The sequence below is a fragment of the Bidens hawaiensis genome, unplaced genomic scaffold (assembly GCF_021521415.1).
Source record: "Bidens hawaiensis isolate Kalapana, Puna unplaced genomic scaffold, B.hawaiensis_p1.1 tig00031177_1, whole genome shotgun sequence".
In the NCBI taxonomy this organism is placed as follows: domain Eukaryota; kingdom Viridiplantae; phylum Streptophyta; class Magnoliopsida; order Asterales; family Asteraceae; genus Bidens; species Bidens hawaiensis.
The window spans coordinates 196,787-223,658 of NW_027495246.1; the positions used below are offsets into that span (position 1 = coordinate 196,787).

The 26,872-nt window shown below is 37.8% G+C and overlaps 1 protein-coding gene across 1 annotated transcript in view; it reads right to left on the bottom strand.

The window, feature by feature from the left end:
- LOC143581783 (signal peptide peptidase-like 3) overlaps positions 1–5,562 on the bottom strand; it is a 35,605-nt gene extending 30,043 nt beyond the window's left edge. Inside the window, exon 1 of the mRNA XM_077064481.1 lies at positions 5,283–5,562. Coding sequence (XP_076920596.1) covers positions 5,283–5,562 — 280 coding nt within the window. The remainder of the gene's footprint in view (positions 1–5,282) is intronic.
- Positions 5,563–26,872: the final 21,310 nt, after the last annotated feature.

A 26,872-nucleotide genomic window follows, 5' to 3' on the forward strand; every position in this document is an offset into this window, starting at 1 on the left:
GTATAAGGAGTCATCAGCAGACTTGGGGTGTTTCAGTGACTGTCGAACGTCAAAGGTGACGTTCTCATCCCCAACTCTTAAGATTAATTTACCCTCGAAGACATCGATTAATGCCTGTGCAGTGGCAAGGAATGGTCGGCCCAAGATGAGTGGGACACTATCGTCATCGTTCATGTCCAGGATGACAAAGTCCACTGGGAAGATGAACTTGTCGACACGAACAAGCATGTTCTCGACCACCCCTCGGGGGTATTTCACAGAACGATTAGCAAGCTGGATACTCATACGGGTAGGCCTTGGTTCGCCTAGTTCCAACTTGCGATACATGGAATACGGCATGAGATTAATACTGGCACCAAGATCTGCCAGCGCATGGACGACCGTATTATCACTCAAGATGCAGGGAATTGTGAAACTCCCAGGATCGGACATCTTTTCTGGTAACTTTCTCTGCAAGACTGCAGAGCAACCAGCACTTAGAGGAATGGAAGAGACTTCGGCTAACTTCTCTTTGTTCGAAAGAATATCCTTAAGAAACTTTGCGTATTTGGGCATTTGCGTAAGTGCCTCAAGGAAAGGAATATTAAGATGAAGTTGCTTCAAAAGATCAAGAAATTTGGAGTTTTGCTCCTCGTCTCTATCCCTGCGGACTCTCCCGGGAAATGGGAGTCTAGGTTTGTAGACTCTCGGTGGTGTGCTGGGTAATGGTTGGTTCTCGGCCTGTGCTGAACTTACGGGGCTGTGCCTCTGAGGCACCTTGGCCGGTGGAGATTCCAACTGAATCTCCTCGTCTACCTGCTCCTCCACATCTACCGCAGGCTCGTTAACGACTCCTCTCATCGCCTTTTGAATCACGGGCTCGCTACGTGCCCCCGCACCGCTCCTTGTCATCACAGCCTTCGCGAACGCCTTCGGATTTTGTTCAGTGTTACTTGGAAGTGTACCTGGCGACCTTTCATTTAGACGACTTGCTATCTCTCCCATCTGACGCTCAAGATTTTGAATTGACGCTCCTTGATTTCTCATGAATGACTCGTGCTCCCGGAATTTCTCTTGAGTTTCTTTGTGACGGGAGTCCTCTCGAGTCATGAGTTGCGACAACATCTGTGTCTGCTGTGCCATCATCTCCTCTAACGTGGGCTTCTTCTCCCCACTACTCGGTCCCTCACCGGAATCCTGGAATAGGCTCTGACGTTGCTGGAATCCGGACTGATTTCCGTTTCTCTAGTTTGAGTTTTGGTTACCTCTCCACCCCGAATTATAAGAATTGAAAGAATGTTGATTTCGGTTTGGATTATTAACGAAGTCGACTGCCTCCTCCTGGAAACCTACGGGGCATTGAACGGTATCGTGTCCCCCTCTACAGATCTCGCATAACTTACTTTTCACCTGCAAGTCCTTCACGATCTTTGTTAACGCTTCAACTTGTGCCGCAAGTGCGGTACTCGCGTCGACCGAATGCATGCCGCGTGATAGGGAATCGACGGTTTTGGTACTCTTAACTGGTGGTCGCTGGTATCCACTCATGGCTAAACCGTTAAACAAGGCAATGCACTCATCCGTATCTTTCGTTGTCAGTAGGTTACCTCCTGCAGCTGTGTCGAGCATACTCTGAGTCCCGTACGTCACTCCGTTGTAGAACATCTCAACAACCGCCCAGTCTTGTAGGCCGTGGTTCGGACATAAGGCAAGTAGATTTTTGAACCTTTCCCACGCCTCGTAGAAGCTCTCGGTGTCCTCCATCTGGAAAGAATGAATTTGGTTACGCAAACGAGCGGCCTTAGCCGGAGGATCGTATTTTTCAAGAAATTGGGTCTGCATGGCAGCCCAAGTAGCATTGGATCCCTGTGGGAGGGACTCAAGCCACAGACTCGCATGATCAACGAGTGAGAACGGAAAGATTCGGAGTTTGATGGCGTCTTCGGATACGCCGGCAAGATGAAACGTGTCGCAGATACGTGTAATACGAGTGAGATGAGAATGCGGGTTCTCATGGAGCAACCCGTGAAACTGAGCAGAATGAGCAATCGTGTTCAGAACGTTAGATGGAATCTGCCAAGTCGTTTGAACTCCTATAGCTGGTGGAGCAATGCTGGATCTCGCGCCAGCATCGACCGGACGGGCCCGGTCTGCAACTGTCCTCCTCGGTAGTGGATTCGCGTCGCCCATAATCCTATCCCTAATGACGGGTTCAGAAAAAATAGGAGAAGAGAACGTATTACCGAAGGATGTAGATGAACTGGAAGACGGTTTTGTACGACATCTCTCAAGAAGCTCTCTCTCTGGTTCGGGAAATCCTTCAACTTCTGGTGGTCCTAGAGATCGAGTACGTCGCATACAACTATTAAAATAAATAAAAGAAATTATAAATAGCTAAACTATTTTAAACTAACAAACAAAACAAATAAGAAAGACAAGTAGTAAACAAGGCAAATCCTAACTCGAGCCGTTCTTAATACGCCTCAAACCGTGTCCCTGGCAACGGCGCCAAAAACTTGATGTGCGAAAATATATATATAAATAAAACACAAGTCGCAACTAAGCTTTAAAAACCAAACAATCTATCCTAGTTCACACAAACGGCAAGTGTACCGGTCGCGTATAGCAAAGATTAGGAAATTCCGGATATCGAACTCGAAGACACGTGAAAACGTTTATAAATACGAAACTCTAACCAAGACTCACCAAAATATTTAATTAATTTATTTTAGAATTTATTTAACTACTTAACTTAATTGAATGAAAACTTTTGACAAAACTTTGAAAACTTTAGTTTAAATTCAATATATAAAGACGTCTACCTAGGAATGAATCATGTTGACAGAAATAACAAGACAATGGATTGAAAATATTCACGACACCAGCTATAAAAGATGACACAACTAAAACTTGTTTAAGAAAGTCAAATTACCTCTCAGTCTCTCTAACAAACTCCAACTTATTTTAATTGATTTTAAAGAATAAACCGGAAAAACAATTATTAACGTGTTCAAAGGACGACTCTCCTCTCGGTCTCATCGACACACATAGAGGAACAATTTAGACTTAACCCAAATTAAACCAACTAATTGCACATAAACACTCAAACTTGACAAGACAAAAACCCGCTCTCGCGCGGTCTTAATTCTAACAAGTAAAAGCAACGAGACAATATTACTTCTTATCACCTCTCGGTCTCAAAGAAGGTGTATTTTAACTGATTTTAGATGATTTATATTACCCACTTATCCCTACGGTTGTACACCCCGCAAATAAACCCTAACACCAAGTCAAGAGTCTAACAAGCAATCAATTAATCAAAACTAATTCAATTAACTAATGCAAGAGGATTATAAGTAATAAAACATAAAACACAGCCATCACACACAATCTAATTCATGGTTTAGTTAAACTTTACATCAATAATTCAAGTCTTGAACATTAACAATCCATTATACAAGTCTAAACTACTCAACAATCATCTATCCTAGGTAGAACAAGCAAGTTTAGCTACTCATAGATTTTGGACAGCCATGCATACTTAAGAAAAACATCATAAACATCATCATAAACATAATCAAACTCAAGATTCAAACACAATCAATCACAAGTCAAACTATCAATTACTTGCAAAACAATCCAAAGCAAAAGACTAACTTAACAAAGTTAGGGTTCTTGAACAATAACCAAAGTTTAAGATCAATTACTTAGGGTTTATGGCTGAGATTTATGATGTATAAGACTCCTAGCAGCTGCACAAGATCCCCCTTGATGTTCCTCTTCCTCTCCAGCTGCCACAAACTCCTCCTCAGCCGCCTTCTTCTTCTCTTTTTTTCTTTCCCTTTTGGCTGCTGAGTTGCGATCGGAACAGGATGAAGTGGTTAGGGTTTTTGTATTTTCGGGTTTCCTTGGTGAATAATGGCTGAAAACTCTTTTAATTATCTTCATATAATATTACTTAAGGCTTCTAACTTGTGGGCTTGGGTTGGGCCTTGAGTTATATCTTCAAAACTTGACCAACAAGTACTCTAGAATCTTCCAAATTGACTCTTTTTTCACCATCTTTCATAAACTATCAAATAACATTTAAACTTTGTAAATTATTGCACTTAGCCCCCAATACTTTCATAAAATAAACAAATAAGCATAAAAACAATGATAAATCATAAGGAAAGTAAGTGTGTTTCACTACACATCATGTATCGCGATGGGGTGTGCAGACGGGAGGCTAGGATTTTAAAGTTATTTTCATCAAACTCGACCCTAACTTCAGACACATCGAGGCAGGCGATTTCTAGAGCTCTAGGAGGACAATTCCACCGTATCGAGACCACCTACATGCTCTATATCATCCATATTGAAGATTCCATGATGCCGAGACGTGGCTAAACTCTTATAATCTCACCTAGGAACGTAAAGTTTGTAACGATTTCAGTTTTCTCTTTTGACTAAGAACGTTTATGTATAATTCTTTATGGTTAATCTATGATTATTGATGTTTAGTATTTCTGTGTGTTCAATCGATTTAGGTTTACGTAGATCTAAACGATTAGTTACCAGTTGCTATCATAATTAATCATAGGGTTGTTTGATTAGAATGAATACGATAAAGCATATAATTTCCCTTAACTGAGTCATACTGGCAGGGACCGTTTGATAACCAGTGTCGTGTGTAAAGCGATTATTGATGCCTAAGGTTTTATCTAGTTGATAAGTCTACAGTTAAGCGTTAATGATTAATCTGTTAGGTTGCATGAGATTACTGTATGTTACCTACTTGAAGTCCTGGGTGTGATTTGCTTTTATTTAATTGATTGAAACTTGTTTACTTGTTTGTCTGCTTAATTCTAAATTCAATCTATTTGCTTGTGTGATCAGCACTAAAATCTGCTACTTCATAATATTGAACTTGTTACACGATTTGCATTGACCACATACTCCAGGTGGATACGATACCTTACTTATCCTAGCTACTTAGGTTAATTAAGTTTTTGCATGACTCAAACGACGGTCATCACCTTTCAATTAAGTAAGGTCACTATGTTGATCATATGCCTCACCACCATCATCATCAAACCAAGACTTATCTCCATCACAACACCCATGAAAGAAACATGCAATTACGTTAGCCAACAATAAAAATGCAACACATTAGTGGTAAGCAAACAACATACTTTACTAGACATTTGTTCTTATCCCAAACTAGTTGTTGACCAGTCGAAATACGACGGGGTCTAGTGTATTTTTGGTGTATTTCTTTGTGTATTATGGTTTGCAACACTAATTAAATATCCCATAAATACTTAGGACACATGAGAATGTTTCTTTGATGACATTTTTAAATATCACATCATCTATTTGCTTAACCGAATTCTTAATAAACCCCATAGTAGACAAATTAGCAGCCTTCCTATAATAACCACTTTTCTTCAAATGTTCTTCGCCTTTATTCGCCTTTTGTGTGAGCTTAGAATATTCCCCATATGAAAGTGTTATTCCTTCGCGATCAAACCTTTTATGATTACCAACATTATAATTCTTAGCTGACGTGACCGCTTCCATAACCCGTGCAGCTTCGCCCATCTTTTTAGCTACAATTAACTGCATTACCACCACTCATATACTCATTTTCGTGTGCTTAATCTATTACTGAGCAGTTTATTCTGTAACAACTCGGGTTCGAACTTTTACTTTTATCCGACTCGGTTCAATGATCAGATTATCTTATTAAATATATTGCATTTATCAAGTATAAATTTGTTTAATTATTAATGTATTATTATTAACTTATTATTTAACATAATTATAATTAATTTTATTTTTTTTACACTTTTAGGCCTAAGTATATTATTATATCTCATATGTATCCAACCTTAGATTATAGGGACCAGATTTTAACGTTATAATATAATCCACACCATCATTTGGATATCCGTTTACCAAACCCGTATCCATTTCTTTTTCTTGGAGCCGAATTCGTGAATTATGTAACTTGGACCTCAATTTTCGTTTGATGGTTGAGATTAATCTTGTAAATCCCTTATTATCGTTAATATCGGCCTTAACCGACACTCCTAGCATGTTAATTGTATCAATATTTATCCGTTTTACCTTTTTAAACGAAACGACACTCGTGGATCTTGTAAAACACGAAATACTCAATGTTATTTCAATTAATTACTCGTATACGTTCCTTATTTAGTAGCCGACCTTTACCCTATATTTAATTGGATTAGTTTAACATTTTGATCATCGTTCATAAACCTTTAACCGCCAACACTGTTCTGTTCCGTTAACCCTTCTCCGGCCATCTTTCGAGGTAATTAATTACATGGTTTAGATCGCGTTTTGATTCTGAACAAAAGCCCCAATGTTAATTTGATTAAGTATAACGGGATTGATCAAATTGATTCATTAGGGTTTATGTTCATATTGGTCGTTTCAGTTTGTGTATTTAATTAATGGAAACTGGGTTTTAAATGCACGTCTATGTAGCCCAGCTGGTTAATATATATGAGTTATGGGGCGGAGGTCGCGAGTTCGACCACCTGCACCTGATTTTTTTGGTTAAAATTTGTTATCTGTTGGGTCATAAATTGGTTAGACTGACGCAATATCAAAAGTCCACGACGTGATAAAGACTAAGGTGAAATAAGCGAAGACGAGTTGAAGAATTGCATTTTGGTTGTGATGGTGTAATACCGAAATTCCTATGGATTTCGGTTTGTCTAGTAATACTGAAGTCCCTATGGATTTTGGTAAGGCTAGTTTGGGCTTGGCCTTTGAGCCTTTTATGTAACCCTATATATAGTTAATGTTTTATCATTTTAGGGTTAGACACTGTTAACCAGTAGTAGCCCCTATCAAGAAAGCAAAATCATGTACCAGGCGATTTTTATAATCGTGTGCATTTGGGGTATTGTCGTGTTTATTATATTCATATTGTTCTTCTATCTCGTTCTTGAATCACCACTGTGTTAGGATTCCGCACTAACATCGTGTTCGAGTTAATTTCATATTGTAGTGATCCAGATTTGAGACTTACAAGTGGTATCAGAGCCTATTGACCTATTCTAGGCTCGGTTGTGATATCAACGATTCAAGATTTGGATCTTCTTGTTTGTGGAGCATTGCAGAATTCTGGAAATTGAAGAACATCTGTTCTTCGTGTTCTTAGGGGTTGTTGAGATAACTTGGGATAGAATTTGGATTGATTTAGAATTTAAATTCAAACCCCAAAAATTTCTATTCTGTTACCAAAATCAACTGGTCAAACGAGTTTTCTGGTGTTCTCGGCTGTATTTCACCGTTTTCGGCCAAGTTTGATCGTTCTCGGCTGGTCAAACGAGTGTTCTCTGCCAAGACCAAGTGTTCTCTGCCAAGAAAGAAGGGTTCTCTGTCAAAAAGAAGAGTTCTTGGTCAGCAAGAAGGGTTCTCGGTCAACATCAAGTGTTCTTGGTCAACATCAGTTTTCGGCCAGAAGGTGTTCTCTATTGGTGTACTCTTGTTCTCGGTCAACGTGAGTTTTCGGTCAACACTTGTGTTCTCGGTCAAACTTTTAAGTTCTTGGTAAAAAAAATTACTCCAAATGCACACGATTATATTAACAAATCGTCTGGTACATGAGTTTGCTCTCTTGATGGTGGCTACTACTGATTAACAGTGTCTAACCCTAAAATGATAAAACATTAACTATATATAGGGTTACATAAAAGGCTCAAAGGCCAAGCCCAACCAAGCCTAACCGAAATCCATAGGGATTTCGGTATTACTAGACAAACCAAAATCCATAGGAATTTCGGTATTACACCATCACAACCAAAACACAATTCTTCAACTCGTCTTCGTTTATTTCATTTTAGTCTTGATCACATCGTGGACTTTTGATACGCATCAGTCTAACCAATTTATGACCCAACAATCTCCCCCTTAGACTGATGCCTTCAAAACCTTCAGAATCTTTACTTGAACATGATCAGCAAATTCAGCATCTGCATCCAACACTCTACCATCTCCCCCTTATTGATAGCATCACCCAATTTGAATCTCCAATACTTCATATGCTTCTGTTGCAAGAAATCAGTTTTGAAAGAACAATCAACTATGATATAAAAATCAACCAAAATATTTTGAAAACAATTAAATAAAACAAAATAAGACTGACATAATTTTTTTAATTTTTATTTTTCTCATTTTCATGATTTTCTTGAAAAGACTTGAGATGAGATCATACCAGCTATGCCAACTATAACACAATAACCGACATCAGATTTCATGAGATGAAGACAATAGCTAAACCAATCTTTAAAACGGTTTCTTAACACATTTGTTTCGACAAGAGTAATAAAGAAGAAAAAAAATATAATAAAACCAAAAACAATAAATAAAACAAATTTAATCACCCGGTCTTCTTGTAATTTGGCAAAAATTTGGGATCAAATTTCAGTTCTTGATAAAACTGCCGCCTTTTTGAAAAGATCTGGACATGGAATCTTATTGATATAGGTGCTTTCACAAAGATTCATGTTCAGCGTTATTATGACATAAAGAAACAGGTTGATAGCATATATAACAAACTTAGCATGATTTTCATTGCGTCAGTGATACGGATTAGGTTCAATTAGGCATAAATCTCAGATGGACATCACTCATAGACCTGCGATGCCTCCTATCTCTTCTCAAAGCGTATTTGGCTTTACCCAGATCACCCCAATTTGACTCCAACCCCCTAGTGCTTGATCAAAAGATTTTATTTACATAAATAAACTGTTAAGCTTCAAGGTTGAACGTTGGACTTAAATGCCTTTCATTCAAAGTGTTTAGGACTTATTATGAGTATGTATATAATTTATGTTGTTAAAAACTTGGTATTTCAAAAGCTTAAAGGGTCAAACTAAAACTACAAGAGTGGGGCATTCGAATAAGTCCTAAACACTCTGAATGAAAGGCATTTAAGTCCAATGTTCAACCTTGAAGCTTAACAGTTTATTTATGTGAAGAAAATCTTTTGATCAAGCATTAGGGGGTTGGAGTCAAATTGGGGTGATCTGGGTAAATCCAAATACGCTTTAAGAAGAGATAGGAGGCATCACAGGTCCATGAGTGATGTCCATCTGAGATTTATGCCTAACTGAACCTAATCCGTATCACTAACGCAATGAAAATCATGCTAAGTTTGTTATACATTCTATCAACCTATTTCTTTATGTCATAATAATGCTGAACATGAATCTTTGTGAAAACACCTTAATCAATATAATTCCATGTTCGGATCTTTTCGTAAAGGCGACATTTTTATCAAAAACTGAAATTTGATCCTAAATTTTTGCCAAATTACAAGAAGACCGGGTGATTAAATTTGTTTTATTTGTTGTTTTTGGTTTTATTTTATTTTTTTCTTCTTAATTACTCTTGTCGAAACAAATGTGTTAAGAAATCGTTTTAAAGATTGTTTTAGCTGTGTCTTCAGCTCATGAAATCTGATGTCGGTTATTGTGTTATAGTTGGCTTAGCTGGTATGATCTCATCTCAAGTCTTTTCAAGAAAATCATAAAAATCAGAAAAATAAAATTACGAAAATTATGTCAGTCTTATTTTGTTTTATTTAATTGTTCTCAAAATATTTTGGTTGATCTTTCTATCACAGTTGATTGTTCTTTCAAGTCTGATTTCTTGCAACGGAAGCATATGAAGTATCTAAGATTCAAATTGGGTGATGCTGTCAATAAGGGGGAGATGGTAGAGTATTGGATGCAGATGCTGAATTTGCTGATCATGTTCAAGTAAAGATTCTGAAGGTTTTGAAGGCATCAGTCTAAGGGGGAGATTGTTGGGTCATAAATTGGTTAGACTGACGCGTATCAAAAGTCCACGACGTGATCAAGACTAAAGTGAAATAAACGAAGACGAGTTGAAGAATTGCATTTTGGTTGTGATGGTAGTTTGGGCTTGGTTGGGCTTGGCCTTTGAGCCTTTTATGTAAATCTATATATAGTTAATGTTTTATCATTTTAGGGTTAGACACAGTTAATCAGTAGTAGCCACCATCAAGAGAGCAAACTCATGTACCGGACGATTTGTTAATATAATCGTGTGCATTTGGAGTATTATCGTGTTTATTATATTCATATTGTTCTTCTATCTCGTTCTTGAATCACCACTATGTTAGGATTCCGCACTAACATCGTGTTCGAGTTGATATCACATTTTAGTGATCCAGATTCGGGACTTACATTATCTTTTCTTTTAAAACAATTAACCATTTTATTGATAATACAAATAACTAATTAAGATTATTTTAATAAAAACCAGCTTGTAATACTCGTTTTCTCATTTTTTTCGTACATAAAGGTGTGTGTGTGTGTGTATATATATATATAAAGTATGTTATCATTTAGAAACTAATGTTTTAATAAACCAAGTAACTTTATTTATAAAACTACAAATAATATTTATGTAAGTTATGTTTTCATAAATCAAAAATAATAATTTTATTATAAATCCTTACATAAATATAATATTATTATATTATTATAATATAAAATTTTATTGTTTAACTAGTTGTCGTAATTAAATCTTGTACTAAGTATCCGTTTGCTCTTGTTTCTCATTAGGCTTTTACATTCGTGTGTGATTTTCCCGCATCCTATTTATCTTAATCACTTTTGTTCGTCTATCGAGGTGAGTACCACATTCCCCGTATTTTTACTCGTTTTCCACGTTTTTGGGAAAAATGTGTAAATTATATTTCTCATACATACTTATACAAAAAACTGTAACTACTGTCTTATGTACTAATGAATTTTATACCATACTTGTTATGTGCTAATTTGCTTTATGTGAACCACATTCGGAGAGGTCCAACATAATCTCAGAATAGTATGATTATACGCCAGTCGTTATAGCTTTGTGCTTCTCGACATCTCATTATACTTGCTTATATGGTTAATTTGTTATTCTCATATGACTTGTTGCAATTACTTATTTTTTTATATATACTATATGTACATTTAAACTGGTGTGTTGCTCACTCAACCTTGTGTTGACAAAACTATTTTATTTTCAACGCATATGCAGGTCATTGTGTGATGTGTAGTAGTTGAAGTTGGAAGATCACTTAAGGAATGATATTAGAGAAAACTTAGTGAGACAATTATTTTATGGTTATGTTGGTTTGGATTTAATTTTTTTTGGTATATTGTAACAAATGTTTTTATTTGAAATTATTAAATAGATATCGAAATCTATAATGTTGCATAATAGTACATTGAGAGCTGTGGGCAATAAGTTCAAGCCTCGGCGTTTCCGCCGTAGGTTGGGGTGTGACAGATTGAAATCAGAGACGAAGGTTAGGATAGGTCGTTAGTGGTGCCATAGTAACATGCTTAGGAACCCCATACATGCCTATCTGTTTACCTTTATGTGCTCAAATTAAATTGTTTACATCTTTCTAATATAAATTTATTATTTATTTTATTGTTATGCACACACACAAACTCCGAGGCTATGCCTCAGCGTTCAAAGAAAACTTTTCAAAATTAGATTGTTTTTATTTTCGGGAAATTCCTTAAGAATTCCCACATGTTGTTTTCACTCGTTCACCTTAGGGCTTGGTTCTGTTGCATGTCCCTGTAATAAATGATAGGGGGAGAGATACCGTGAATTGAGCATTGGCAAAACGGTTCTGGGAGCCAAAGGTAAGACGCTATGTCTTACCTGGGGGATAACATGACCACAATACTCGACCCTATGGACCCGAGCGAGACCCAAAAATGCCATATGACGGACACACTTGGCTGTCAACCGTAACCACATTTGTGGTTGCATACCTATAATATTGTTAAACCGAATTCATGGTGATTCGTGGCAAAAATTCGGTAACTTTCCGATTTTGGTTTTACGTTATTATAAATGGTTAGTTGGGAATCCCTACTATCCATTTCTCAACTTGTTTTCGTATTTTTGTTGGAGTAATCAACGTGGTGATTAACAAGATACTTCGACTACCCAATTTTTATTTCGATAGTTCGTTATTTATTTTGGTCGGTTAAAACGCCATGTAATGCTCATTGGGCCGACAAACTTCGTTGCATTGTTAATTCGTTAATTAGTTGGGACAATCAAAATGCCTGTAACGCTCATGGGTTGTCCAACTCAGTTTTTTTTATTCGTTAGTTCGTTGGGCCATTCAAATTACCATGGAAAGCTCACGGGAGGCCAACATCCACAATTTATATTTCATTAGTTTATTGTAAAGTTAACTTAACTAAATAAATTTTAAACTGACTTATCTTCTCATGTAGTCATCATACATTAATCCTATTGACTAAATCAACTAATAACTATTTACGCAATGTACCCCCCTTATCTTATAATTGTCTACTTTTAATCCTTATGATGCGAATCTCCTTATTTCTTAAGGCAACGTAATTATAAGTTATCTACATAATTAAACATTTTATTATTCTAATGTTTTCCCCAACTTATCCTTCTTCTTATAAATCATCTTTTCTGTCCCCTATAGAATGTCATCTCTAAGAAACCACTGTCATCCTCGACATCAATTGTCTGGTTCTCACCACCACCGTATAGCTGCTTGTATAGCCAAAGAGTTAACTGCTGTGATCCTAGGATAGTAACCCAAATTTGGAACCTCCATGCAACCGATCCAACCTTTTCCGCTAGCCACACTCCTGGTAAAGGCAAATCATCTACCACCACTCATCCTCACCACAAGAAACGTAAGAACCCGACTGCAACCAATCCTACTCAACCGCGAGCCTCTTCAACTTGTCTGAAAAAGAGACCTTACAAAGGAGCGCACCCCATCTGCAATACTTGCAACCGTCACCACCCGAGCAGCTCCGATTGTCGTCTTTTCACCAATTGTAACCGTTATGGCCACCTTGTTGATTACTGCCACCGAGTCTGTAGTGCGCCAATTTCCCCACAGCGATTTGAGACATCCGTTTTTCAGGACAGTACCATGCCATCCACTCAACCCGGTGTTCCTAGTACTCGTGCTTGCTACCATTGTGGAAACCCAAATCATCTCCGTAATGTGTGCCCTCAACTTACCCAAGCTCATCAATACCAAGCTATGACTACACCCTACTACTTGACCCATGATCTCCAAGTTCAATCCAACCACCTCATGTCCTTCAAGCTCCTCCTATCAATTCAGGTTAACTTCAATTAACCCAACTTTATCAGACCCCGCACCCGCAAGCTCAAGTGTACCAAGCCTACTTCGCTCAAGCCCCTGCTATGCAAGCTTAACCTATTCAAGCTATTTCAAGCTGTTAGTGCATGGTTTTACGTCTCGAGTCTTTGTATTTATCGTTTATTTAATGTAAAAGATATTTATATCTAAGCTAGTTCGTTGGAACAAGCTAGTTCGTTAAAGATGTTTAACGAACTAGCCCTTAAGTTAAGTCCCTCCTGATTCATTAATGATGTTTGACGAATCAGGGGGTGTTTCGTTAAGTTTATAATTGTTAATGTAATGAAACGAAGCCGGTGTCTAGTTCGTTATGGAATGTTAACGAACTAGACCCGTCTTCTATATATAGTGGTGTGTCCACTGTTAATTTATGTTTTGAGAATTATATTATCGAACCTCTGTCCAGATCTATTCTCTCTCTCAAGCTTCATTAACGTATTTAATCTTATACATACAAATATATACAACTAATACTAATACTAATATATAACATATAATCAATAGCATCATGAACTATATCCGCATAACTGGTTAAGTAATCCTAGATCTGAGATCGTTTCTAGGGTTTCATAAGTAGTATCAGAGCTTTCGGTTGCTTGATTGCTCTTGATTTGGTAATTAATTCGTTATAAAGGACTGTTTAATTGTTAGTTTGGTATAAGTTTGTATTTCAGTTTGAGTTTGATCAAATTCAGTGTGAATTTGATTAAGATATGGATTGATTGGACTGGATTTGTGATTGGTAAGGTATTGGGAAGGAGTTGTTAGTAGGAATTGGAATTTGTGGTTTTGGATTGTTTTGAGTTGGATCTGTTTTGGCCGGAAACAGAGGATTTGTTTTGGTCAAATCGATTATGGTTTAAGGTATATTGGATTACGAGATGGTTTGATCGGATTCGTGGTGTGTTTTTGAGTATTTTGATAGGTTATTTGAACGATTTGGTTTAGTATTGATGTTGTATAACAGATTTGAGACTGGGAGTTAGTGGTTTTGAATCTGGGAATTTTCCAGATTTCTGGAAATTCTGGTTGAAGATTTGAAGATCTTCATCCATGGTTAATTTATTTATTAAAGTCTTGAATAATTCGTTAACCTATTTCTTTAATTCATGTCACAATTCGTTATCCTTTCTCATTCGTGTCTTCCAGTTCGTGAGACACGTGTTCTATTTCGTTAACTTTAATTCTAACAACTTTTTCCACGTGACAATAGTTGTCAGAGTTTGTTACAACCGTTGTAACAACCTGATTCGCTATAGTTGTTTTGTTATCAACTGTAGTTAATTCGTCATTTAATTCGTTAAGTGATTCGTTAAGGTTTACTCAGTGATTCGTTACTATGAAATCAGATTCGTTAATCTGATTCGTTGAATCATTTCATCAAACTAATGCATTGACCAGTTTGTTAAAACCTTCCAGATTCGTTAACATTTCAGATTCGTTAATTCTATTCCTAATTCGTTAACTGGACAACTTTTTCGTTAACTACTGTTTACAGTTCGTTAAAATTACTGTTCACAGTTCGTTAACTAAATTTTCAAATTTAATCCTTGAATTTGATTATCTTGTCATTTTTTAACATGGCTGGTATGTATGCTTTGGCTTCCCAAAATATGTTAATGCAATAAATGTTGCAACTGGACACCGAGATTGGTTCACATTCAAAATGTCCACGTTTAATGAAATTTAACGATTTTGCTAAGTGGGAACCTCTTTTCCGTGCTCATCTAGGATCGGTGCACCCTGATTGTTCTTATTACCTGGATGAGGTATATACCGTTCCTATGATTGGAGATGAGACTATCGGCTTCACACCTAAAGCTATCTCTCAATACTCTCAAGAAGAAAAGAAAGCGTTAGAGATTGAGACAAAAGTCTACTCTACTCTTACAATGGCTTTACCTGAAAACATCTTTCACCAAGTTGGTAGCATAAAGATTTGTGCTTCGTTATTCCAACACATTCGTATGAGGAGTATGGGTAACACAGTTGAAATCAAGAAGGTAATGCTCAAGTTTCAATTTAGAAACTTTAACCTTCTAAAGGGTGAGACTGTCGAGGAGATGACAACAAGGTTTAATCATTTGATAGCTGAGATGGATAAAATGAAGTTGGAAACTTCTGAAGTTGATAAGATTGATACTATCAAGAGTGCACTACCGAGTTCTTATTCTACGTTTAAATGGTTCTGAAAGAAAGTAATTATTTCAGTAATGAAGACTTGACTGCAACTGAGTTCTTGCAAAAGATCGATGCTCATGAATATGATCTCAAGTGTCAAAAGTCTTCCAAGGATAGCCAAGATCCTGCTTTTTATGGTGGAAGTATGCCTTTGAGTTCAACTATCTCTCCAATCACCGCATTTCTTACACAACATGCAAGTGATAATGCTACAACTATTTATAGTGATCCACGAGCATGTTTCTACACTGCTGGAAATTATGGTTCACCAAATGTTTCTAGTGCTTCTGGAGGGTCTGGAAATTAATCAACTACAAATCAATTCTCACCACCACCGACTATCAACATGAAGGAAGCTGAACAAAACTTTGCTTTCTTGACAGCCTTCATGTCTTCCTATGAGAATTTGGTGAGTAGCAAGATTGCCACTAGTGATTTGACTGATGAAGACTATGATCAGATTGATCCGGATGACTTAGAGATTATGGACTTGAAATGGAATATGGCGATGATTGTTCATAAGGTTAAAAGGTTTACGCAAAGGACCGGTAAAGATCTTCCCGCTTTAAACAAGAAGTTGGGATTTGATAAACTGAAAGTCAAATGTTATAATTGCCAGGAATTTGGGCATTTTGCAAAAAAATGTGATAAGCCGAAAAAGGAGTATACTGGTCCTCGTGGTCAAAACCAAAGTTCTTCTACACCACAAGGTAATGATACTGAAAAGAAACCATCTACTTCTGGGTCACAAGCAATGTTAGTTGATGGGACTGATTGGTCAGAACGACTATTGTATAATGACAATCAAGCCAATTTGGTTATGTTAAAGACAAATGATGTTTTCCAGATGCAAGCGGAAGTGAGCTATCGTCTGATAATGACACTGAATCGGATTTTGATGATTCTTGTGTTAATATTCCAACCACATTTGCTTGCATGGCTAAGATCAATGAGTTTAGTCCTTCTATCTCTGCTAATTCGTCTGCTAAGGTAACTTATGGTGTATGTGAAACTAACAAACCTAAGTTAGAGTCATTAAAGAATCATAATGATAGTTTAGTGAGAGAAATTGCCTCACTAAAGGATACTTATTGACAATCTCTTGAATCTCAAATGAGATCTCGAGAGAAGATTGAAACTTTGTCGACAAGTAACCATGATCTCAAGGCTGAGTTATCTGTTAAAAAAAATTAATGATCAAAAGTTTCAAGAAATTTTGAAACATCGTTCGAAGATAACCGAGCTTGAGAATGAGGTTCTTGAGTTAAAGAACAAATTGGGCAAATTTAGAAACTCTTCCTTTTTGCTAAATGAAATAATTGAAGTATCTGGTAAGCAAAAAGATTTGAAAAAGGGTATAGGTTTTGTTGAAATTCCACCACCTTTTCATAATGACTATAAAGCAAATCCTTTTGCTAGAAAAGAAGAGGATGTGATTGTGAAAGAACCTGTGACTTCAGAAAAATCTAAACCAGTTAAACCTGAAACTATTAAAGCCCAACCTGCAACTCAAAAACCTCATGTAGAAAGCAACAAAGTCTTTGTTGAAAATATTGATAAAGTGATTATTGAGGATGTGTTTGAACCTAAGGTTATATACAAAAATGAGAACATTCCAAGTTCTAATCACATTCTTTGTGAGCCTCATGAATTTGAGGAGGCTGTCTATGGTTTACACACAACTCATGTGAAAAAGAAAACCAAGTTAAGGTTAAACCCGTGAAGGCTAAGAAATCAGAAAAACCGAAAATTTCTGATGAGGACTTGATGCGTTTCATCAATCCTACTGGTTCTAAGCCATCATCTGCTCGTGTTTTTAAGTTAAAGGGAATGAACATGTGCTCACTGAAAAAGACATTATGATTAGTATTATCAAACCTGAACTGATCGAAAGCGTTTTTTACAATGAAGCTGACAAGATACAAGATCTTTAACGTCAATATGTTTGTGCCAAAACATCAAACTCATCAGACTCATTGATTAAAGCAAAACAATTGTTAAAACATGCTAAAAAGGTTCATTTTGTGAAATCAACTGGAACTGATACATTGCAAAGTTTTTCCAACTGTTATAACCTTGACTTTTATATGAAAAAGAAGTCTGTATCATCTGATGATTTGGCCAAGAGTTTCACTAAAAACGTGAGTCATCAACCTTCTGTTGCATCTGTTTTTGCTAAATCTCAAACTTATCGTGTGGACATGCGGAGTTGCTTTCTTTTTGGTCAACAAGGTCATGTTATGAGAAACTGTGGATATAATAGATCTCAGAATCTTCATCAGTTTGTCAAGGACCATTCGAAACTAGTTCCTTTGATTAAGAAGATTTTGAAACGACCTGTGTCGTGTAATGATGATACTCGCATCATGTTTTCAAACACGTAAGGTAATTCATGTGAACGAAATACATGGTCAAGTGAAACCAAAGTTTGTTCCAACTGAGCCTATGTGAAAGAACGTAAACTCAAATGTCGTTCAAGCTGCTTATCTAAGTTGAAAGTTTAAGAAGCCGGTAACTTATTCTCAAGTTGCTGAACAACAGTTGAATTCTGTTCAAGTTAATGTTCCAAGAGAAACTCAAAAGGTGCCCAAGACTGAGGCCGTTTTGAACTAATCACTTTTACTTTGTGTGTAGGGTACATCCAAGACCGTGTCTGGTGAAAACTGGATAATGGATAGTAGATGTTCTCGTCATATCACTAGAAATCTCGACCTCTTAACAAATGTGAGAAATATTCAAGGGGGTTATGTGGCGTTTGCTGGGAATTCTGGAGGCATGATAACACAAGAGGGTGAAGTTTCAAATGGTCACATTACGTTTGAAAAAGTCAATTACTGTGACAAGGTGGACCATAATTTATTGAGTGTGTCGCAAATCTGTGACAAGAAGTACACTATGGTAATTACTGATAAAGAGTGTCTGATTTTGAAACCGCGGTATGTGATTCCCGAGGACATGGTTGTCATGCAATCTCCTCGATCTAATGATATATATGTCTTAAATATGAGTTCTAAAGTATCAACATCTGTCGAAACATGTTTTGTCTCAAAAGCAACTGAGAAGGACGCTATTCTATGGCATCATAGAATGGGTCATATACATGTTCGTAAGATGAATTATTTAATGCCGAATGACTTAGTTGAGGGTGTTTCTTTGAAGAACTTTAAATTATCTGACCATTGTGTTGCGTGCAAGAAAGGCAAGCAAAAGAAAAAGTCACATCCATCTAAGTTATTAAATTCCATTGATACTCCTCTTGAAAGACTTCATATGGATCTTTTTGGTCCTGTGAATCAGGCTAGTATCTCTGGAGACTGGTATTGTCTTGTAGTTAACGATGATTATTAAAAATACTCATGGGTTTTATTTATGAGCTCAAAAGATCAAACACATGTTCTGGTACAAAACCTAATCACTAAGATCGAATCACTATACAAGCAAAAAGTGAGGAGAATTCGAAGTGATAATGGTACTGAATTTAAGAACACTGTATTGGATTTCTTCTGCATTCAACAGGGAATTCACCGAGAATATAGTGCACCTTATGTACCACAACAGAACGGTGTTACCGAAAGGAAGAATAGAACTTTGATTGAAGCTGCTAGAACTATGCTTGCTGATTCTAAGCTTCCCGTCCAATTCTGGAATGAGGCGGTGAATACAGCTTGTTATACGCTTAATCGGGTTCTAACTGTTAAACGACTCAAGAAGACAAGTTAAGAGCTTTAAAATAATCGAAAGCCTAACTTAAAGTACTTGAAACCATTTTGGTGTCCTTGTACAATGTTGAAGAAGGATGTGAGTAAGTTTGAAAAAAAAGCCATCGAGGGATATTTCTTGAGGTATGCTTCTCCAAAGAAAAGGGTATTTAATTTCACTTCTGGTTGTGTTGAGGAATGGTATCATGTGGACTGTCAAAAGTACACCACACCTCCTCAAGGAAAGGTCCCAACTGGATGTTTGATTATGATGGCTTATTTAATTCATTTACTCCATCAATTGAGCACCTAGATGAAGACCTGGTTCGAGCATACTTTGAAGATTATTTGGCCATTCCAAGATTTTCAAGTTCTAATGATGTTGAAGCTCCAACTTCTGCTCCAACTGAAGATACATGTGATGCTTCTCCTGCTGCATTTGATAATGTATCTACTTCTTCTGATGATAATCAAGATGAGGATCAGGTTATTGAACTTGACAGTGATGTTTCACCTCCTGTGCTTGGATAACATTACACTAACTTATTTGAAAATGTTGTTGTTCCTGAGAATCCCACTCTTCGGCTTCATAATTATTATCCACAGGAAAACATCATTGGAGAACTTGATGTGGGCGTTCAAACACGTCATCAAGTTGCTCCGTCATGTGAGAATAACGTATTGTGTGCTTATGCAGATTTACTTTCTTCTGGAATTGTAAATGTTGCTAAATTCACTTGCTTTCTATAGGTTCCCTGGATGGATCGCACGAGATATCTCGATCTACTCAGGTGCGGAATCCCTGCGTAGATCGTTACGAGTATAGAACACGAATCACACGAACACACGAAACGAACACACGTTATATAATAACTCAAACACGTGATACGATATCACTATTACAGACACACGTTACAGCTCTCGTAACAACTCGAACAAACTAACACCAAAACCAAAACTCATTCGAACTTAACACTAAGCCGTAAGCTAGGTATATAAATACACGACAACTTCGCCTGGCATGTTCAGGCGAAGTTGTCCATAACTTCGCTTGACTAACAAGTTCGCCTGTTAAGCGAACTTGTCAGTAACTTCGCTTAAACATACAAAACATAATTAAACATTACAGACTCGATTACAGACACTAGACTATGAACTACTGACATTATGCACCAACAGACCCCCCCTTGGCAGTAGCTTCATGTCTTGATCTTCAAGCACGTGTCTTGTAACCTTCAATCTCTTTGTCTTCATGCATGTACTCCTTCTCTCACACATACCGTGACTACTCGCTGATATTTCCTCGCTTCGTCTTTCCAAGCAGGAATATAAAATATCTTCTTTTCATTTAACACCTGCAGATCAGCTTTCGATAAATTAACAAGATGCATCGGATCATACACCCTCAGCACTTCTTGTTCGTCCTCGTCTTCCATCACTGCCTCTGCTGTCTCACAATCCACAAACCACCACTTTAGGTCTTTAAGCACATCCTTGGGCATAAGCTTCATCGGTACTTCTTTCAAACACCGGATCGGTTTATACTTCATGACCATCCAAGGTTTTCCATCAGCTCTCAAACCTCTATCCTTGTCTTCAACAAGTTTTCCCTTCTGCGGTTTCAACAGCTCAAACTTCTTCTCTTTTATACTCTCTCTCCATACAATTTTCCCAATAACTCTAGCCATATTATCGTCACTCCGATTGATTAACCCCAATCTGGCTAAGTCTTTCACTTCACATTCCGGCAGTGTATTCAACGACCTTAACATTCTTTTAAAATACTGAACGCCGTCATACCGTTTAATCACAAAGAGCTTCAACTGCTCATCATAGATCCAGTAAATAATCCCTTTCTTTGCTTCAGCATAGCCTTTAATATTGTAACTCTTCTTAAACATTGTAGGGACCGCCGGTTTCTTCGTTTTGACGAACCACTGAGCATAGCCTTCCTTCCACCTAGGCTGCTCTTCCCATTCAGTCTCATCGATTGCTGTCTCATTACCCATATCTGCTTTCTCCACACCTGGAATGTCATGCTCCACATTCTCTTCTACTATTTCACCTTCTTCAACATCTTCTTCAATCACAATCTGTGCGCCAATCTTCTCAATCTCCTCAATTGGCAGCACATCATCATCAAACAACACATCATCACTAAACATATCATCATCTAATTCTTTCAAAGCATCAATCACATCATCTCCCATTTCTTCATCATCAACCATCACCACCTCATCACCACCAGAACCGCCAGCTGCACCTGCAGACTCCCCCTGAGCTGTGGTTGTCCCAAGAGCTTGAGTAGTTCTTGGCAACTCACCACCTGCACCTTTCGATGCATTGGGATCATCATCTCTGTCATTCTTCTTCTTTGTCCTGAGCTCGTCGCCTTTACAGCTCGTCTCCCCCTGAGATGCCAAGAACTCCTTCATAGCATCTATAATTTTTCCATGTTCAACCAGGAGGGTTCCCTTTCAGAATTAAATGACACGATCAAGTCCAAGTAACCAGTTATAAAATCATTAACTACCTAAGTACGAAAAACTTTTAAAAATTAAAGTTTAAGGGATCAAATTTCAGTCTTTACAAGGGACTACTACGTTTTAGAAAAGATCCGAACAGGAATCATACTAATTACGTGACTGTCACATAGATCCGTGTTTAGCTGTATTATGACATAAAGAAACAGGTTGTAGGCAGGTAAATAACTTAAAATGGTTTTCATCATTTCTGTGATACGAGTTAGGTTCAATTATGCCTCAAAATTTAAGTGGGCAACAACTCAGTGATTATGATGCCTCCTATCTATTCTCAAAGCGTATTTGGCTTTTCCCACGTCACCCCGAATTGACTTCGACCCATATTGTCTGGTTAAGTTTGTAAGTACTCTTCATCTGCTTCCCGTTCTCTTTCTTACTCCATGATTGAGAAGTCTTGACATTATCGCTCTAGAATGTTTCAATAACTCATAAGTTTTTTTTTATTATTATTATTATTTTATTTTTTTTTACGATAAACATATACATAGACTTCAGAGTAGTAAACAACTGCAAGTCCCGAATCTGGATCACTGCAGTTTCTTCACACACTATCTTTGCGGGAATCAGAACACTTACGGGCTCGTGTATGACTGGGTAATCGCTTTTCTGCCTATCATTTGGAAAGATATATATGAAGACATGCAAAACTCTTAAGGAGTTTCCACGTAAAATCGAGTAGATTTAGTTTGTATCACATCTACTTTTACGCACCATAAAAAGCTACCATGACATACAATGACTGTTCTAAAGCCTTTTAAGCCTAATAACTTCACTAGTTAAGCACACAAAAGCAGTATATCTATCATTTTCCAAGGTTGGATCAATTTTCTGTTAAACATAGTAAAGTAACTTCTTACGAAGTAGTAGACTTGAAAAATAATTTCATTTCCCAAAAAGAAAAATTTTAACATCAATCGCCTCAACCAAAACAAAGTCTTCAGGTAAACGGCTATCCCGAAGATCCAATGGATCAGCTGGACCGTCCACATACTAGTATGTGTCCTTCTAACTAAGTATGATCGACTAATTTTAAGCGAAAGAATGAAAACACATCATAAACCGCCCCGGTCACTTTCAGTCATCTGGTTAATGGCTATCCGCATATTCTACAAGTAGAAATGAGGACCAAACATATCCTAAGACATGTCATTCAAACTGAGGCAACCGACATAATTCTAAGCGATAGTGACGTTTTTTTTTATTTTTATTTTTTTTTATTTTTTTTAAACGAACATAAAAAGCATGGTTACTCGGGATTGATCATCCCATTCAGCTCAATAAGGTTTTGAAATCTTGTTTTGTCAAACGCTTTAGTATATAAATCAGCGAAATTATCAAGCGTATCCACCTTTTCAAGCACAATCAGTTTCTTCTCAGCACAATCCCGTATAAAATGATGACGTATGTCAATATGTTTAGTTTTACTGTGCTTCACGGGATTGTTAGTTACTGAGATAGCAGCTGTGTTATCAATGCAAATAGGAGTAAGTAAGAAATTCAGACCATAGTCGCGTAACGGTTGTTGAATCCAAAGAACCTGGGAGCAGCAGTTGGATGCTGCCATGTATTCTGCTTCACAGGTTGAAATTGCGACTGAAGTCTGCTTCTTGCATTGCCACGACACCAATCTGCCACCAAGAAACTGACATCCACCAGTTGTTGACTTCCGACTCTGATTGCACCCTCCATAATCAGAATCTGTGTAAGGGACCAACTCCAAGTCTCCTCCTTTTGCGTACCACAACCCCAGCTTCGGTTTGCCTTTGAGATACCGCAAGATCCTCTTCACACCCTTCATGTGAGATTCCTTTGGGTTTGCCTGAAAACGAGCACAAAGACAAACTGCAAACATAATATCAGGCCTAGAAGTAGTTAAGTACATTAAAGAACCTATAATAGCCCGATACTGAGTTGGGTCCACATCTGCGTCATTGTCAGAATCAGCACCCAATTTATGGTTGACGCAGATTGGAGTATCGAATGGAGTGCTGTCCTCCATCTTGAAGCGTTTGAGCACATCATGGACATACTTGGTCTGATGAATGAACATCCCTTCCTTCTTCTGATCAACCTGCAATCCTAAAAAGAAAGTTAGTTCACCCATAGCACTCATTTCAAACCTTTTCTTCATGACGGCCTCAAAATCTTGACACATGGAGACTTTTGATGCAACAAAAATAATGTCATCCACGTAGACTTGCACTAGCAGGAAGTCGCTTCCTTGTCTCTTCACAAACAGTGTGCTATCAATCTGACCTCTTTCAAACCCATTTTCAAGCAAGTAATCTGATAAAGTTGAGTACCAGGCACGAGGTGCCTGATGTAGTCCATACAACGCCTTGCTTAATTTGTACACATGGTCTGGAAAGTCTGGGTCAGGAAAACCCGGAGGTTGCTCAACATACACAACCTCATCAACTTTCCCATTTAGGAATGCACTCTTTACGTCCAACTGAAAAACCTTCATCTTTTTATAAGCAGCAAATGCCAAAAACAATCTAATGGCTTCCAATCTTGCCACAGGAGCGAACACTTCATTATAATCAATCCCCTCTTGTTGATTAAAACCTTTAACGACTAGCCTCGCCTTGTTTCTTATAATAATCCATTTCTCATCTCTCTTGCACTTAAACACCCATTTTGTGCCTATCGCATGCACATTCTTTGGTTTTTCAACCAAAGTCCAAACTTCCATTTTCTTGAACTGAGCCAACTCTTCTTGCATGGCTTCGACCCACGAGCTGTCCTTGAGAGCCATTTGATAATTCTTCGGTTCAATCTGGCTGATAAAGCAGGTGTACAAGCATTCGTTGATTATCCCTGTCTCCTTGATGCTTGTGTAAACACAGGTGTGCTCATTCAAGCTACGTCTTGTTTGTACACCGGAGGACACATCACCAATCACATTCTCCAAAGGGTGATCTTTATGAATTCTCGTGGTCGGAACAGAACCGACATGCAAATTGTCTTCCAAGTTAGAAGAGAGCTCGTCAATGGTTGTTTCACGCTGAGAGTGAAATGGATTGAAAAATTCTTCTTCAGTCGAGGTAGCAGGGGTATCGACAACATTTGATGAGGAAGGTTGACATTTATCGATCAGCTGTCTTTGCAATAGGTTTTCTTCCTCATCAAGGATCATCTTCGTAGCAAGTCTTTCTTCTTCTTCTGCACTATCCAAAAACGGTATGTTAAAAGACTTAAAAAGTTTAACATAGTCGAAAAACTCAGCAGGTCCGTTGCTTGGTTTTGGCGGTTGGTAACTTGTGATATCGGTGTTACACACCACCTCAACCTTGCTGGTCGATGTATTAAAGACACGTCTGTTGGGTGTCCCAACAACATAACCGACTAAGATTCCTTCATCGGCTACTTCACCAAATTTAGAATTTGTCTTTAAAATCGAACAAGGGGACCCGAATGGTTCAAGACCACTCAAGTTGGGCTTCCTCCCATGCATAAGCTCATAACACATTTTATTAAGTCGTTTAACCGTCAAGACTCTATTGAGGATATAGCAGGCTGTAGCAACAGCTTCAGCCCAGAACACCACAGGAAGCTTTGAATCAGCCAGCATAGTTCTGGCTCCTTCAATTAATGTTCTATTCTTCCTTTCAGCCACTCCATTCTGTTGCGGTGTATACGGAGCGCTGTATTGGTGTTCGATCCCTTTCTGAAGGCAGAAGATCTCCATCTCAAAATTCTTGAACTCCGTTCCATTGTTACTCCTGATGAACTTAACCCTTTTATCCATAACGTTCTCAACTTTGATAATCAAATTCTTCACCATCTGAGCCGTTTCATCTTTTGATTTCAGGAAATATACCCACGAATATCGTGAGTAATCATCAGTGATCACTAAGCAGTAAGAAGTACCTCCTAGACTTTTTGCATTCACGGGACCGAAGAGATCCATGTGAAGCAATTCTAGGGTACTGGCAATTGAATTGACTTTCTTGGTGAGATGGGATTTCTTGTGCTGCTTTCCCTTCTTGCACGCTATACATTTATCTTCAAAATTGAAACTCTTCAAGGGAACGCCCAGCACAAGTCCATTCTTGACAATGTGGTTCATCTTCGGAAGATGAATGTGCCCCATTCTCCTATGCCAAAATTCGGACTCCGATTCGCTCGCTTTTGTCATAAGGCATGATTCTTTCGTGGCCATTTCAGTCGACCTCATATCCATAATATACGTATTTCTTTCACGTGGAGCCTTCATCACAATCCACTCCTCTGGTATCTGAAAACCAGGTTGCAACACAATCGCCTCATTCTTTGTAAAATGAACGGTGTACTCCTTATCACAGATCTGCGACACACTCAGCAGATTGTGCTTCAATTCTTCCACAAAGTTAACTTTCTCCAATGTCATCTTTCCGTTCGACACCGTTCCCATTCCTGTAATCTTGCCTCCACTTTCACCGGCAAAGCTCACTCTCCCTCCTTGAACAGGTTTCAAATCGTGTAACAAGTATTTGTTACCCGTCATGTGCCGGGAACAGCCGCTATCCACAACCCAAAGATTGTTGGCAGCCCTGTTCAACTGTTCCTGCACAATAAAGCAAAAGATTAGAATTTAGGGACCCAAGACCAATTGGTCTTGGATCTATACATCCCAAACTTTGGCTTTCCAAAGTTAGTCTCTGGATAATTCCTGTAAGTCCTATTAGGATATCTCCTTGAAGATTGATTGTGAGGCCTTCCAAACCTTTGTGAATTGAAAGAATTATAGCTTGTGGTTTGGTTATTAGCAGTGTAAAACTGAGATTTGTTTCTATGAAAACCTGAATTAGTCACATTTTTGAATTTTGAATGGTTTTCATTTTTAGCAGCATGATAATTACTATTAGGCTTATTATCAGTTTTAGTAGGCCTTACACCTCTGAATCGCTGCTTCAGAGGGCAATCTGCAACTAGGTGCCCTAATTGATTACACCTAAAACAACACCTATGCTCAACCTTTTTATCAACCGGTGTTTTAGATGTCGAGGCTTTATTACCGCCCGTTCGTCTCACATATGGTGGGACGTACGGGTTTAGTGGAGTACTCTTTTTATTCGTCTTATCTTTCTCTTCACCATTGGGTAATACCACCTCCTCTTTTGCCTTACCAGACTCGGATGACTTATCCGAATCCGATGAGACTGGACTTGGATCAGAAATTTGAACACTTGAAACAGGCGAACTTGTTTCACCTCCACTAACATTTGGTTCTTTACAAGTTACTTTAACTGGTACTGTCTGAGCAA